Source organism: Cicer arietinum, chromosome 7 (genome assembly GCF_000331145.2).
Source record: "Cicer arietinum cultivar CDC Frontier isolate Library 1 chromosome 7, Cicar.CDCFrontier_v2.0, whole genome shotgun sequence".
Lineage (NCBI taxonomy): Eukaryota > Viridiplantae > Streptophyta > Magnoliopsida > Fabales > Fabaceae > Cicer > Cicer arietinum.
In genome coordinates, this window is record NC_021166.2 from 58,166,512 (window position 1) to 58,183,460 (window position 16,949).

At 26.8% G+C, this 16,949-nt stretch overlaps 2 protein-coding genes across 2 annotated transcripts in view; one reads left to right on the top strand and one right to left on the bottom strand.

Annotated features, from left to right (window-relative positions):
• The window catches only part of LOC101509467 (chaperonin CPN60-like 2, mitochondrial), a 5,749-nt gene extending 4,237 nt beyond the window's left edge, over positions 1-1,512 (bottom strand). The window contains exons 1-3 of the mRNA XM_004510323.4: positions 1,331-1,512; positions 1,002-1,133; positions 350-509 (exon numbers count right to left, since the gene is read on the bottom strand). Of these exons, the coding sequence (XP_004510380.1) occupies positions 350-509; positions 1,002-1,133; positions 1,331-1,396 (358 nt within the window). The 5' untranslated portion in view covers positions 1,397-1,512. The remainder of the gene's footprint in view (positions 1-349; positions 510-1,001; positions 1,134-1,330) is intronic.
• Positions 1,513-8,299: 6,787 nt separating this feature from the next.
• The window catches only part of LOC101509140 (mixed-amyrin synthase), a 9,063-nt gene continuing 413 nt past the window's right edge, over positions 8,300-16,949 (top strand). The window contains exons 1-15 of the mRNA XM_004510322.4: positions 8,300-8,669; positions 12,222-12,407; positions 12,701-12,790; positions 12,914-13,111; positions 13,245-13,329; positions 13,562-13,728; positions 13,823-14,014; positions 14,143-14,256; positions 14,375-14,494; positions 14,570-14,692; positions 14,783-14,881; positions 15,263-15,319; positions 15,396-15,764; positions 15,849-15,929; positions 16,015-16,098. Coding sequence (XP_004510379.1) covers positions 8,469-8,669; positions 12,222-12,407; positions 12,701-12,790; positions 12,914-13,111; positions 13,245-13,329; positions 13,562-13,728; positions 13,823-14,014; positions 14,143-14,256; positions 14,375-14,494; positions 14,570-14,692; positions 14,783-14,881; positions 15,263-15,319; positions 15,396-15,764; positions 15,849-15,929; positions 16,015-16,098 — 2,166 coding nt within the window. The 5' untranslated portion in view covers positions 8,300-8,468. The remainder of the gene's footprint in view (positions 8,670-12,221; positions 12,408-12,700; positions 12,791-12,913; positions 13,112-13,244; positions 13,330-13,561; positions 13,729-13,822; positions 14,015-14,142; positions 14,257-14,374; positions 14,495-14,569; positions 14,693-14,782; positions 14,882-15,262; positions 15,320-15,395; positions 15,765-15,848; positions 15,930-16,014; positions 16,099-16,949) is intronic.

Genomic DNA, 16,949 nt, shown 5'->3' on the forward strand with positions numbered 1-16,949 from the left:
GGAAAGAGAGGAGATGGGAGCAAAATCCCTCCAAAAGTGATTTTTGCCCTCCCTCCACTTCGAGGGAATTTGAAGGGGAGGGAGCCAATATAACTTATGATCACTTATGCAAACATGTTGTTTGAACTTAATGGACCAAATCAGAAGGACTATGAGTCTATAACTACTTTTATAGACAAGTCTGTATTAATTGCCCTGAGATTGGAACAAATTATTGTTTTTGGCTTCCAAGAAGCTTCTTGTAGGACTCGTGCTAAAGTAACACTATTAAACAAAATCAAATTCTCAATAAACACTCATAGAATGCTTTCGAGGTAAAAAAACAAAAAGTTGAAAGAAAAGTACTCACCGTCTCCTGCAGTAGTGTTGGTAGCCTTGGCCACCTGCTTTATGAGCTCAGCACCAACATTTTTTGCTCTGTCTTTAAATTTGATACTTTTGGCAACCGTCACGCCATCCTTCGTGACCCTAGGATTCCGGTGGCTTTTCTCAATTATCACATTGCGACCCTAGCTCAACCAATTCAAAACACAAGAAATACAGTTACTCCTCAATCCTCATCACGTCACCCTGTCAATTACTCCTGTCAACGTTTCTAATCCAAATCCCATTGACTCTTTTAAACAAAATAAACAATTTTAAATACAACCAATATTAACATCCTTTGACAAACGCATAAGGTGCAACTTGCAAACAAGCAAGCACGAAAGAAATAATTACAAAAACATAAACTGAGTTCAACAACAGAACACGGTCATAACTGATATTATATAAAAGGTGTGTTCGGTGTATAACACTTACAGATGCAAATAGATTCAATCACTTCTATTTTCTCAAACTATTACCACGGTATATGTATCATTGCTTCATAGGTCATAACATAAGAAGTAGCTATACTAAGCAGCATATATAGCCACTACAACAATATACATACTTACATAGAAAATGAATAAGTAGTAGTAAAAGTTTAGCAAAAATAAAATAAAATAAAAACACAATACCTTGGGTCCCATGGTAACTTTAACAGCATCAGCAACCTCAGAAACACCCTGAAGTATAGCAGCACGAGCCCCAACTCCAAAGTTTATATCTTTCGTCACATAATTTCTTCTTAACAATGCTCCACTATGCACCTGCCCCAAAATTCATCATTTTTATTAATTTTTTTTTAAAATTGCACTATCAAAGCAAAAAAAACAAAGTTGAGATAACAAGCAAACACCCAACAATGCCAATTCAATAAAAGTTAAATCTTTACAGTTAAAAAAAAAAAACATGTTTGAAAAAGTAGTGAAAATGAAATAGGAACAAGATAAGTTTATTTTCTTACGAAATTCTTATTCTTTGAAGTGGAAGAAGCAAGGGATGAGGCTAATTTAGAAGCTAATCGATACATTGCAGTTGCAGAAACAACAAATTATGAATGTTAGAGGAAACAGTGAAGTGAGATCGGAAAATTGAAGCACAGGATGCAAATAGGGCTTTATAATTGGAGAAAGGGTTTAAGCTCTGTTTTTCTTCTTTTTATTTTTTTCTGAGGGGGGTTTTCTAGAAACTTCTTTCTTTACTCTTTGAACCATTTGGCCCATTATCTATAAAATGGATATCAAAGCCCAATCCAATATGAAATTTCAAAAGGGCCTATATCCAAATTAAAAAAAAAAACAAAAAAAAGAACTCTCTTATGAGCAACTTTGTAGGTTTTGTGTTCAAGCTCCTAGTGTCAATTGAAAAAAATAAATATAAATCTTTTGTTGTTTATTGAACTCTAAATTCTTCTTTACATTAGACCGGGGTATCATATCTATAAGTTTTTTACAAGAAAAACTATAAATATATAAACTCTCAAAGAACTTATATAAACTAGTATCAAGCTAATGTAATATGATTCAATAGTTGGATCAATGAAATTGTTTATATATATACTTGAATTTTGTCTTGTGAATGTGGCATTTTTTATTCAACCTGTTACTAGTAATTAACAATTTATTATGATTAAAGTATTAAAAATAAAAAATTATCATCTATGAAATTAAGTCAATTAGTAGTTAAATAGTTTCTTATTTTATTTTTATTAAATTTATATTTATATAAATCAAGCTTTGAAATATGACGTATAACATGTAATTTCTAATTATTTTATATAATTACTAATTGTGCAGACTCAACTTGGTTTAGTCCATTTTGATTAAAATAATTAAAAGTTTTTTTCATCTCCAACATCATTAAATTCATCAAATAAAGAATAAAAATATAAGTTTATTTAAATATTTAAGTTATGAATTTGATGAAATTTGCTTTCTATTGAAAATAATAATTAATTTTATGGGTTTTGTTTGAAAATTTTGATGAAGTTTTTGAATTTTTATAAAAAAAAAAGGATAATAATGTTGACATTTTAAAATATAAAAAATCAAATTGTCACTTAAAATTAAAATAAAGAATCAAATTGAAAAAAATATAAATAACTAAAATGTTAACTAAAATTAAGTTAAGAATGTGAATGTTATTCATGTGTTATTTTATTTTTTAAAGGAGATATTGGCGCCAAATAAGATTTATAGACATTGCAATATATTAGTAAAGATATTTGGTAATACCACCTTAAATTCTAGTACAAATGATAATTATCAATAATAGTATAAATTAATTTTGATAAAATTTATTATTTTATTAAAATAAAAATAAAATGTTTGATAACACTTATTTTACTAATAAAAAAGATGTTAGTTGTTGGTGAATTTTGATATATCTTAAATTTAAATTAGGGTATTTTTCTCTACACATCCAACAACGAAAATATATACACGAAAATATATAGAATTGTGATTTGTGAATGTGGCAATATTATTTGCACCGTTGTATTTGCACCGTTGGCAAGATTCTAATTAAATTTGTCTCATCCAAAACTTATTGGATAACAAATTTAATTCAATTTTATAAATTTATAGTTTGTGATTTATAATTTGTATTTGAATTTTGTGGAAAACGGCTAACCATATATTGCTAAAAAGTGGAAGATATCATGTCATCTCTATATTATTATTATTAATAATAAAATTAAGGGTGAGAAGATTACACCAAAATAAGAGTGGATTGTAAATTGCAACCCAAAAAAGTTTAACTATATGACTGTGATTCTCTTCCTCTTTATTAAAGAGATTCGGTTCGTCTTTTGTATTAATTGATTTTATATGAATGAATAACAAATGATTATACAATCAAGTTTTCTATTAAATGTTAATATATTCATTTAAAATAAGTCCTAATTTTTCTATGATTTTTATCTTCATTTTGAAAATTCTTTAAGCTCTTTTGTTATTTTTTTATGGTGAATTTCAATCAAGAACAAAATGAAAAGTAATTTTAGATTTTTGAGTTGCGATAACTATAATATTAAATATATCAAAATTAAACACTATCTTCAAACTCTTATTTTGTTAGTGTTTTTATAAGACAAATTTATCAATTACCTGTCCCTTTGTTTTGGTAATAACTTCTCTCTGCATAGTAGTAAAACAAGAAGATATTTACACATGGTTGTTGAGTCTTTTAAAGTTCACTACACGGCCCTATTTATATATATATATATATATATATGCTTTTAAGACAATTTAGAAATGCAAATATTGTATCAAAGTATATAAATGCAATGTACTTATAATTTATTCTTATAAAAAAATACTCATAATTTATTTGAATTTTTTTATGGAAATTATTTAGAGTAATGACATCCCATTTTAAAGTAGAAATTTTTTAGAATTTATTGAAAATTTAAAAATAATTTATAATTTATTTCAAACTTGCAACTTATTAGATTAAATACCTGTATTTTTATCAATAAATAAAATATTGAATTTATAAGTTATTCAAAGTTTATTTTAACAAGATATTTTCTTTCTTGGAAGTTTATTTGATTTGATAGATATAGTTCGAATACAGCAGTTACGTAGAGACTAGAGAGAGAATAGTAATGATGAAATAATGGTTATATGAGTGTTAGGTGTGTAAGACTAGGACCGACACACCAACAATTTTTCTAATCACGTGGAGTTGAATTGAATGATTAAATGTTAAATGTGGAGGGTGAGGATCGAATAGTGTTGAGTGTGATCAAGGACCTATCATTTATCAACATAAAAAGGACATATCCCCACAACCATATTCAAACTCTATTTTAAAAAATATTTTATTATTTTATTACAAAAATTTCCATAATTAAAATGGTGTAAACTTTTATAAGTATACTAATATGTTAATATTAATGAGTTTGAGTTTTATTTTTATATTTAACTTAACATTTTAAAGTATTTGTTATAATATTATATTTTATTTATATTTTATTTTATAATAATATATTTATTATAATGTTTCACTTGTTGAGAATTTCTTGTATTTCTAATAATAAAATTTATTTATGTATTTAAAAAAATTCAAAATTAATGTATGTGTTTAAATTAGAGAAAATATTAATAAATCTGTGATTTAAAACAAAATACAAAACTTAATAGATTTAGTTAATTTGTAGATCTCTAAATGGTTTTAAATAGATTCTTAAAAAAATAATAATTAAATCTCTACATTAATATACTTTTTATAAATAAATAAGTCTTCGGTTACATTATTGTTATTTGTTACTCCATCATTTTGGTAAAAAAAGAATGTGAGTTTTATGAGGGTGATATAGGTTAAGTATGTATAGTGGAATATTGAGCTTCAATCCTTTATACGCAGTTCTCTCGGTTTCCTAGTTAATATACTTTTCCCACCCAACTTCATTGATTTAATAATAATAATAATAATAATAATAATAATAATAATAATAATAATAATAATAATAATATTTTTATGTTTTTATCTTTCTAGGATTTTCAACATTTTTATACTATAAAAGTAGGATTATTGATAAGATAATAAAACAACGAATTGAAATCAAATAACATACATACTGGTTTAGGGTAGTTGTGATTTTGATACTTACTTTTGAAAGTCAATTTTAAAATTAAATTTGTTTTTAAGTAAAATTAAGTTGAATTGAATTTTTATTCAATTTTAAAATAATTTTTTTAATTATTGTTTTAGTATTTAAAACAAACTCGTCACTTAAAGATGACAAAAAAAAATTATCTTACTCGTGACTACAGATAAAATATGTGATGGACATAAAATGAATAATTTAATGGCATTATCAGACAAAATTAATAGATATTTTAACATATTAATTAATGAATACGGAGACAGGTGTTATTGTATTTGTACCATATAAGTTATAATGTCATTTGTTTAGTCATTAATATATCAATACTTTCTATGACAGAAATTTGTTATATATTTTATTTATGTGTTAATATATTAATTTGTTTATGTGTTAATATTTTTTGTGTTGAGAAAATAGAGAAATTTTGGACATAATTACAACAAAAAATAATTTTTATACATGAATAAATTTTTTTTATTTAAAAATGATATCAACCCCTAACCACCACTACCACCTCCAACCACAACCCCTAACCACTACTACTACCTCCGACCACCACCAATCACATCCCTCTAATCACTTTGCTTCAGCCACCTTCGACCACTACCACTACGCGAAAAATGGTATTTTACAGCGCTTTTTTTAAGCCATTTACAACGCTTTTCCAAAAAATTAAGCACTGTAGTATCCAGCGCTGTAAAAAGATACAACAGCGCTCTTTAAAATAAAAAAAGCGCTGTAAATCTCTTCTAAAAACGCGCTGCTTGTTGTATTAGTTTTACGGCGCTTTTTAAAAAAAACGCTGTAATATCCATTCCTTTATTTCAATTAGATCTCTTTTTGGGATTATAACAACAATCTCCTTCATGAATCGTAATATACAGTATCCACAGTCTATGTTGTTAGTTTGACGAAAGCACTATAAAATAAAACATATAAGTCAATAAATATTTGTAGATTGATTGTTAATGAAATTTTAAAGCCATACATTTCAAACCTTTATTGGAATCCATGTGATTTATTTGATTTTTGCTTCGACACTGTAGCACCCATTTGAGCTCGGAAAACTTGTAAAACACTATCAAATAAATGTGATTATTAGCATTAACAGACACATTATATATATATATATATATATAAGAAATAAATGAATAAATGAATACAATACCTGAAGAGTGCGAAGAAATACATAGAGTTCATAGGGTTACGGTTTCGTTTAAGAAGAAACAGCGAGAATGCGCAGAAATACGAACGGTTCGTAGGACAGAGTAGGGTTCTCATTGAGAAGAGTATGTAATAATGTTCGTAGGGATAGTAACAAATATGGAGATGATTTGCAATGGAGATGGTTAACAATATGGTTCATAGGGACATTAGGGTTCGCAATGAGAAGGATAATGAAGAGGAGAAGGACACTGAAGTGTAGTGAAGTTTATGTAATAAAGACGAAACTGAAGCGATTTACTGTTATATTTTATTTTTTAAAAGCCTATTACAGCGCTTTTTTTAAAAAGCGCTGTAAAAGACCTCCTTATTTTACTTTTAAAAGCCTATTACAGCGCTTTTTTTAAAAAGCGCTGTAAAAGACCTTATTTTATTTTTTAAAAGCCTATTACAGCGCTTTTTTTAAAAAGCGTTGTAAAAGACCTCCTTATTTTACTTTTAAAAGCCTATTACAGCGCTTTTTTTAAAAAGCGCTGTAAAAGACCTTATTTTACTTTTTAAAAGCCTATTACAGCGCTTTTTTAAAGAGCGCTGTAAAATACCTCCTTATTTTATTTTTTTAAAGCCTATTACATCGCTTTTTTTTAAAGAGCGCTGTAAAAGACCTCCTTATTTTACTTTTAAAAGCCTATTACAGCGCTTTTTAAAAAAGCGCTATAAAAGACCTCCTTATTTTATTTTTTAAAAGCCTATTACAGCGCTTTTTTAAAGAGCGCTGTAAAAGACCTCCTTATTTTATTTTTTGAAAGTCTATTACAGTGCTTTTTTACAGACTTTTTAAAACGCTTGTCCAAAAGCGCTGTAAAAGACCTCCTTATTTTTTTTTAAAAACCTTTTTACAGCGCTTTTCCAAAAAGCGCTCTAATAGGTCCTTTAATTATGTGAAATCAAAGTCTTTTACAACACTTTTTTTACGGCGCTTGTCAAAAAAGCGCTGTTGTATCCTCCGTTATTTTTAAAATATCATACAACAACGCTTGTATCTAATAAGCGTTATAAAAGACGCGCTATAAAATGTCATTTTTGGCGTAGTGCACTAACATTGACTACTCACCCTCGATCACCATCAAGCACCCACCTCCGATCACCGTCAATCACCCACCCACCATAATCTATAACCATTGCCACCTCCGACCACTATCTCCCACCATTGTCCATCAATCTTGTTGATCACACTTTAACCATATATTTTGACCTCTATAGTTACTTTTGACAATTAATCACCGTTATAATAGTCACTTTTTACAACTACCACTTTTAACAACTATAGCTAAAATTATTATAATTAAATAAATTATTATTTTATAATATTTAAGTTATTTTAAAATAATTAAAATTTTAGCATAATTATTTATATATTTTTTTATGTGTATGAGAATTTTGTATATTTGTTGAATTTAAATGAAATGAGTTCAATTAAAATAAAATAAACAATTAAAATTCAACACAAAATTAAAATTTAAAACTAAAATTTTAAATTCAAAATTGAAAGTAAATTTAATTTTTTAAACTTTTAGAACATAAAATTAAAAATATCGGAATGCACTTTAATAAATTACCAAATTATCCGAAATTTTAGATGTTTAATTTTTATAACTAGAAGACCGAATTTACACAGATACAGTTGTATTATTTATTGACCGACTTTGCATTAAATGTATTAAATGTAGTTCAAGTAACCACTGTATATGAGTCACATTATGTAAAACAAAAAACAAAAACATTATGGGTATACATTAATAACATCTTTTTTATAATTTGAGAGAGAAATATAATGAAGCAGCCATTTAATAGATATAATATGTAAGTGAAGCGAGATAAGAAGATAAAAATAAAGAAAAAATTGAAATAAAAAAATTTGAAATGTACACATATAACAATTTAAAAAAATATAAGAGACATTGTTATACACTTCTACACTTCTATAAAAAAATGTATAATACGTAAAATTAATTCAACTGATACAACGTCGACATTATTAGACTAAATTTTATCTCTCTTGTTTGGACTCAACTCAAGGTGGCAAATGGTGTATGTTTTTTCATTTCATAATTAAAAAAAAAAAATACATTAACTGCCCTATATATAATTGAAGCCGTTGAGCATTGCCAACTTTGCTTTCTTTAAAATAATTGTTTCTTGAGACTCCTGATTGTGTGATATATATCTTGAGCTTACAAGCAAAAATATATATATTACTAAAACTTTGTTGAAAGTTGCAATTGATCACTTGAGTAAAAGAAATATATTTAATATAAGATATATAATGTGGAGGCTAAAGATAGGTGATGGTGGAAAGGACCCAAACATATTCAGCCTTAACAACTTTGTTGGGAGGCAAACATGGGAGTTTGATCCTAATGCTGGGACTCCTCAAGACATAGCTCAAGTTGAACATGCTCGTCAACATTTTTACGACAACCGTTTCAAGTTTAAGGCATGTGGTGACCTTCTTTGTCGATTTCAGGTAATTATATAAATGAAATTATTCATATATAATGTCTTCAAAATTTAGATATGAAATTATAAGGTTTGACTTATTTGTGATTCTCTCTAATGATCTAATATTTACTCTTTTATTATACATGTATACTATTTTTTGTGTTATAATTTAAATTATGAGCTGCTAATATAAATAATCTTGTAGTGAAAAAAACATATAAATAATCTATTTTATTAGTCATTTAACTAGACATCATAAATATTTGCTCTCTCCACCTTTTGGGATTGAAGAGGACATTAAATTATGCTTAATTGATAGATGAAAGGAAAAATCATACATCGAGTTTAGTAATATGAAAAATTTTATGGCCCCATGCTAAAAACTAGACCGGTCTAGTTTATAACAATAAAAAAGTTTCAATTTTATGAAATTAATAATTAATGATAGACTAAAATAACACCAACTATTATCACTTTTAGGACTTTTAAAACCACTAAGTTAAATTTTAAATGATTTTTCTTAAAATCACTTTAAATACTGCAACTAATTAAATACCTTAAAATTATACCAAATCATAATTATTGAAAATTAAATATATAAAACCTTTGTATTCAACGGTGTCAATATAAGTATTTAAGTTGTTTTTTTTATAATTTTTTTTTATATTTCAGTACATAATACTTTAAAATGAAAGGAAAATGATGCACGATTATTGAACTAGTCCGTTAAACAGTTTGTAGTAGAATTAGTTTATGTTTGTAATCACACTAGAATTGGTCAGTGTATTTTATACAATAATAATTTGTAACTTTTATAAAATCACGATAATTTATTATGATTTTGAAGAAAGAAAAAAAATCTCACGAATAATAAACATGCAGTTATATTCCTTTTTTTACTCAATTATAAACAAGAAGATGTATGCATTTATTAGAATCAAATGTAATTAAAAAATACCTTAATTTAATTTATTAATGTTGTGAAGAAATAACTACTATAATTAGAGATAGATTAATAAATGTATTTGATTTTCACACGAAATAAAAAAAAATCATACATTTAATTATGATGTGTGAAAGTAAACATTTTTAATTGTAATACTAGCTAGTTATATACCAATCAAAGATAAAAACAAAAAAAAAAAACCAAAAATAACTAGGAAGCTTTGTATAGTACTACCATGTACACCCTTAAAATATGAGGGTCCTTTATTTGGATTATTCTTTATCTTTTGTACTCCATTTAATAATATTTTAATTATAAAAAGACAAACTATAACTAACTATTACAACACATCAATATAAGTTTTGATAGGACCACCCCTTTTACCACATACATACCCAACCATATTGAATCAATTTAGTAATATTTTGAATTTATAACAGTAGAAGCATGGGATACAATAAAAGCAAATAAATTATTCTGACAAGTGCACCCTCTATCAATATCCACTCCAAATCATGGTCTGTGCAGTGCCTTAAATAAAGATATCCAACATACATTCCTCCCAAAGTGCAAATCCTCAAACTGCCCCCATTGTCTCACAATTCCGATTTGATTACCATTATACACTAATGTTAGTGATTATAATTTTTTTTTTTTAGTTTTAAAAGTTAATTGTAAAATTAAAATATGTTCGACAACAATGAGATTGAGTTGTTTTTTATTTAATTTTGAATTTTTTTTCTGAAGTTAAAAAAAAATTATAATTATAATTTTTATTTTAAAATTAATATATTTTTAAAAAGTAGATATTAATAATACTTTATCTACCAGTGGGGTAGTGGTCAAAGATGGAGTCGCTGTTTTTTCTCTTTAAAGGAAAAAAAATCAACGACTTCAATCTTTGAGATCATCATCTCGATTTGAGCATCATCCACTTTCTATTACTGCCATCACCACCAACCACCTATGTCTAATAACAATTAGTCACTTGCTTCAACCATCAACCACCCACCTTCGAGCACCGCATCCTTACCACCATCGTCTAAAGATATTTAGACATATTATTTTCAACATGTGATTGGTTGTGAAATAATTGAATAGAGAGAAAGATGTGAGAAAAGAGAAAAATGTTAGAAATCAAGTATATTTGAGGTGTTATGTAGTTTATGAGAAATTGAAAAAAATATAAGTGTTGATTATTTTCCAGTGTGATTGGATGCGAAAGAATTGAGTAGAGAAAAATATGTGAGAAAAAAGAAAAATGTTAAAAATCAAGTAGATTTAAGATATTATTTGGTTTGAGAGAAATAGAAGTTATAAGTGTAAGAAGTGTTGATTATTTTTTAAACAACTAGAATACCTCTTTATTAAATAAGACTTTTATAAAAGTCAAATTTTTATGGTATTTTAATTAATGAATTAATGAGTAAAAACTCATTTTAGTCTAAGAGAAATCGTGATATCCAATTTAGTCCTTGACAAAAATAAAGTTAACTTATAGTCCCTAAGAAAGTTAATCTAAGATAACTTAGTCCCAAACTTCTTTAAACTTTGTTAAGATAATGAATGAAAGACCGGAAAAAAAAAATGAAAATAAGATAAAATAAAATAAATAAAAGTTGTTTGATTATTTAGTAGTTTTATCCTAAAACAAAAATTAAATGTAATTAAAAGAATAAAAATAAGTATTTGATTTCGATAAAAACTAAAAAACTAGTACATATAAAGACTATAAAAATATAATATTTGTAGAGTATTAAATTGAAACATTTTCTTTTGATTGTTATGATATATATATATATATATATATATATATATATATATATATATATTATAAGGTTTTATTGACTGTAATGAAATACTTATTTTTTTTTATTATATCTAATTTTGTCTTAAAGACATTTATGTCATTTCATAAATACACATATTTTTTTTCTATCAACATTTCTTAATTTTTTTTTATAACAAACTACTAAATAGTCTTATTACTTTCTATTCATTTTCTTTCTTTTCACTTTTTTTTTCTTTTCTTTTTCTTTCCTTCGTCAAACAATCAAAACGTAAAGAATAAGAATTAAATTGTCTCGTTGTATTTTTGTCAAGAACTAAAAATTAACTTTATTTTTCTTAATGACTAAATTAAGTCTCACAATTTTTATTGAGACTAAAAAGAATTAATTTCAGTAAATTAATTAATTAAGTTATTATTTTTAATTTATTTTATTTGATAATCTAAAATATAATCAAATTAATTCAATTGAATTAATTAAGCTACTTTAATTTATTTATTTATTTTTTACATTTTTTAAAAATGAACTTTCTATTTCATTGCATAATATAAATTTTTAATTGATATGTGTGATCTTCAAAATAATTTTACAGGTTTTTTTACACAAAATAATTAACAGTTAATTTGACACATTTTAACCTTATATAAATATTCATGTGAAATGAAATATAAATAAAATTAACTTATACTTTTTTGAAATAAAATATAAACAAAAATTAACATTTGTAATTTGATCTAATTTTATTTATATTTGATTTCAAATTAATATATATATAAATCTATATTTGTCATCCATAAAATTAATATCCTTTATTTTCCATATTGGTTTCTTACATATGTAGATTTTGAGAGAAAATAACTTCAAACAAACAATAGCAGATGTGAAGATTAAAGATGGAGAAAAAATAACAGAAGAAAAAGTCAGAAGCACATTGAGAAGGGCAGTTCATCACCTATCAGCATTGCAATCTAGTGATGGCCATTGGCCTGCTATAAATACAGGCCCTCTGTTTTATATTCCTCCCTTAGTTAGTACTAATTACTCAAAATTTCTTCATCATTCATAATATATAATTTAATGAAATTATAAATTTGGTATAAAAGTTTTCAAACTAGATTGGATACAACTTATCATCTATTTACTTATAGGATCAAACAGTATAAATGTAAAAAATATATGACTTATAATATTGAATTAAATGCAAATGCATAGTTATAAAATCATTTTTTTCTTCTATATATAAATTTTAATTTACACATGCTAATGCACAAATGATTAAGATTAAATTATATTCTAATTTAATTACTCAAAACATTACAGGTCTTTTGTTTATACGTAACAGGACATCTTGATTCGGTGTTATCAGAAGAGTATCGAAAAGAGATTCTTCGTTACATATATTGTCACCAGGTATATTCGTGAGTATATTTCAATTAGCTATTTGGTTATTTCGCTCAACCATGAAAAAGTTCAAATTTATTCGTGCAAAAAAACTAATATTAAATGTTGGGCATGTTGCATTTGAATTTGAAGAATGAAGATGGAGGGTGGGGACTACATATAGAGGGTCACAGTGTGATGTTTTGCACCGTACTAAACTACATATGTATGCGAATTCTTGGAGAAGGTCCTAATGGTGGTAGAGAAAATGCTTGTGCTAGAGGAAGACAATGGATTTATGATCATGGTGGTGTCACACATGTACCTTCATGGGGAAAATTTTGGCTTTCGGTAATGTTTTATCTAATATAAAATTAAAAAAAAAAAATATGACATGGTATTAAAAGTGTTTGTCTAAATACTAATGTACAGAATAATATACTTATAATTATGTTGCTAATTTATAAATTAATTTCGAATACAGATACTTGGTATATTCGATTGGGGTGCGAGCAATCCAATGCCTCCTGAGTTTTGGATGCTTCCTTCATTTCTTCTTAAACATCCAGGTTGAATTATTTAACATATGAGTTAGAATGACAAGTATATATATAAATTTTGATTGGAAAATAGTTTTAATATAACATGACAAGTATATATATAAATTTTGATTGGATGATTGTGTAAAGATGAGTTTACACAATCCTTTGATCTCTAACATATGAGTTATTACTAATGAATATAAAAATTTATTAAATTAAGAGTTTATTATTAATATATCTCATTTTTTGCTTAACACAGTTAGAATGTTGAGTTATTGTCGATTGGTATACATGCCTATGTCTTACTTGTATGGAAAAAGGTTTGTGGGTTCGATCACACAACTTATCTTAAAGTTGAGAGAAGAACTCCTTCCTCAATCTTATGAAAAAGTTAATTGGCAAAAAGTACGTCATCAATGTGCAAAGGTAAGGTATATATATATATATAAAATCTTGAGTTAGCCACAATGTGTGAGTATATTTTCTTTATTATCATGTGATTTCATTTTATACATTTCAGGAAGATCTTTATTATCCTCATCCTTTAATACAAGATCTAATATGGGATAGTTTATACATATTAATGGAGCCACTTTTGACTCATTGGCCTTGTAACAAATTAGTTAGAGAAAAAGCCCTCCAAATAGCAATGAAGCATATTCATTATGAAGATGAGAATAGTCGATACATAACTATTGGTTGTGTAGAAAAGGTACTTATCATAATAATAAAATATTAAATTTTAATTAGCTATATATATATGCAACAATTAAAGTGAAATAAAAATTCCTATGTAAAATGGAATTAATCCATTCAAATGAAATAAAAAGTTATTTTCAGGTTTTGTGCATGCTAGCTTGTTGGGTGGAAGATCCAAATGGAGATGCTTTCAAGAAGCATCTTGCAAGAATCCCAGATTACTTATGGGTGTCAGAAGATGGAATGACTTTACATGTATAAATTTTAATTCAAATTAATTAATTACTATAGATTACTATTTTTGGTACAAAGAATATTTATAACTATTATTACAATGATACCATATATAAATGCACATATTTATATAATGCAGAGTTTTGGTAGCCAAACATGGGATGCTAGTTTGATAATTCAAGCTTTGCTTGCTACTAACCTTATTGGGGATATTGGTCCAATACTTGCGAAAGGACATGCATTCATTAAGAATTCTCAAGTATGATTAATTTTAGTGATAAGTTAATGTTAATTATACCATTAGACAATTTGTGTGCTAATGTTGAATTTATAGGTTAGGGAGAATCCTTTGGGAGATTTTAGGAGCATGTATCGTCATATTTCTAAAGGGTCATGGACCTTCTCTGATCGAGATCATGGATGGCAAGTTTCTGATTGTACTGCAGAGGGATTAAAGGTAAACAAATTTCATAGAACAATGTTCTCTACTTTTATTAATCACATAAAAAAATCAAGTATTTGTTAATTAAATTTCCATGTATTTCAGTGTTGTCTCCTTCTATCAATGTTGCCTTCAGAGATTGTGGGGGAAAAGATGGAACCCGAAAGGTTATACGATTCGGTCAATATCTTATTGTCTCTTCAGGCAAGTAATATAAAAATCTAAAATCCTTTGGCTTAATTTAAGGTCATCTAGAAATGAAGAGTGTTGGGGTTGATTGCAAGTCCCACATCCTTTAGTGTGGGAGGATAAGGAGAAGGCCAAGGCTATATATTGGGTTTTGGTCCTTCGTCTTCAAATGCACCAGCAATAGCATTTTAAGCTTGTATCTAACTTAATTTAAATATTTGCTTTGTAAGAGTGTGGTTTTTTCTCCAGTTTTGGAGTTTCCACGTTATATTCTTGTGTTGTGATTGTGTCTTAATTCTTTTGAACTTATGCTATTTTTTCCCCCAAGATAGAGGTGCACATAGAGTAGTTTGATAATTGATATTAATTAATGTTAATTTTAATTAATTGTTGTAGGGTAAAAAGGGTGGTTTACCCGCTTGGGAGCCATCAGAAGCTCTCAAATGGTTGGAAGTAAGTATAATATAAGGATATTAATGTATGAACAATTAGTAAATACACTTATTAAAAATGTTACATTAATTTGCAGCTACTTAATCCGATAGAATTTCTTGAGGAAATTGTAGTTGAGGGTGAATATATTGAGTGCACATCATCATCAGTTCAAGCTTTGGTTATGTTTAAGAAGCTATATCCAGAGCATAGGAAAGAGGAGATAGATAAATTCATTGCAAAAGCGGTTCAATTTATTGAAAATAAACAAACATATGATGGTTCATGGTATGGAAATTGGGGAATTTGCTTTACTTATGGTACTTGGTTCGCACTCACTGCTCTTGTGGCTGTTGGCAACACTTATTACAATTCTGCTGCTATTCGTAAGGGTGTCAATTTTTTGCTTACAACACAAAGAAATGATGGTGGGTGGGGTGAGAGCTATCTTTCTAGTTCAAAAAAGGTTTGTCATTCAATTATTATTACTTGCTAATTAAAAATCCAAAAATATTGCACAATAATATGTCATTGAATGTAAATAATGCAGATATATGTACCTCTTGAAGGAAGTCAATCAAATATTGTACAAACATCATGGGCTCTTATGGGTTTAATTCATGCTGGTCAGGTATGTTTGATTATTGATTATTCATTATAGTTACTATTCTTACTACCAACCATTTTAAAAACAGAGTGCTGATTTTTATGTGCAGATGGAGAGAGACTCTACTCCTCTTCATCTTGCTGCAAAATTGATAATCAATTTCCAACTACAAGAGGGTGATTGGCCGCAACAGGTTCATCTCATTCGTTTCATTATCATATTATCACTTTTATTTATGCTGCCGCTTGTTCAAATTTATTCAAAACATAAATTATGCTAATAACATAGAATACTATACATAAATTTCATTATAACAAGATTAAACCACCACAAACAAATTCAACCTCGACAATTGTAAAACCCATCATCAGGCCTAAACACACAAGATATTGTGTGCTCCGTTAATGAATGTCAAATTCAAAGCACTTTTTAACTTGTAGGACCAATTGAGTTTTACATAATATTATTGGATCAATTGATGTAAAATAAAACTCAATTTAAATAGAATTAATTTCAGTTTTGATTCTCTTATTTTAATTGAATTACGAAAGTAGTCTCCCATTTTATTTCTTCTCAATTTTGGTCTCTCAAACAAAATTTTAGTCAGAAACTTGATAAAATGTCATTTTTTTTAAAACACACCACATGATTATAGATTTCAAGTACAATTGTTGCACCACTGAACTTGAGGCATTATGTGGCTTAAATAAGCTAAAAACAATGACGATTCATTAAGTTTTGGACCAAAATTCTGTTTGGGGACCAAAACTGAGATGAAATAAAATTGAGGGATTATTTTCGTGATTCAGCTAAAATAAAATAACAAAAATTGCAATTAAACCATTTAAATAATATTAATATTACATGTATATAAAAAAATATATTATGAGAGGTCAATCTCTTTAAAATATGAATCTCAATTTGTAGGGTCTTTATAAGATTAAAGTTCTGTCAATCTATCTACTTATTTCTTGTAGAAGAAAGTGTTTTCTAAGGTTGCTATTATTATTCCTCAAAAGTTAGCAAAACATGTCAACTTTTACC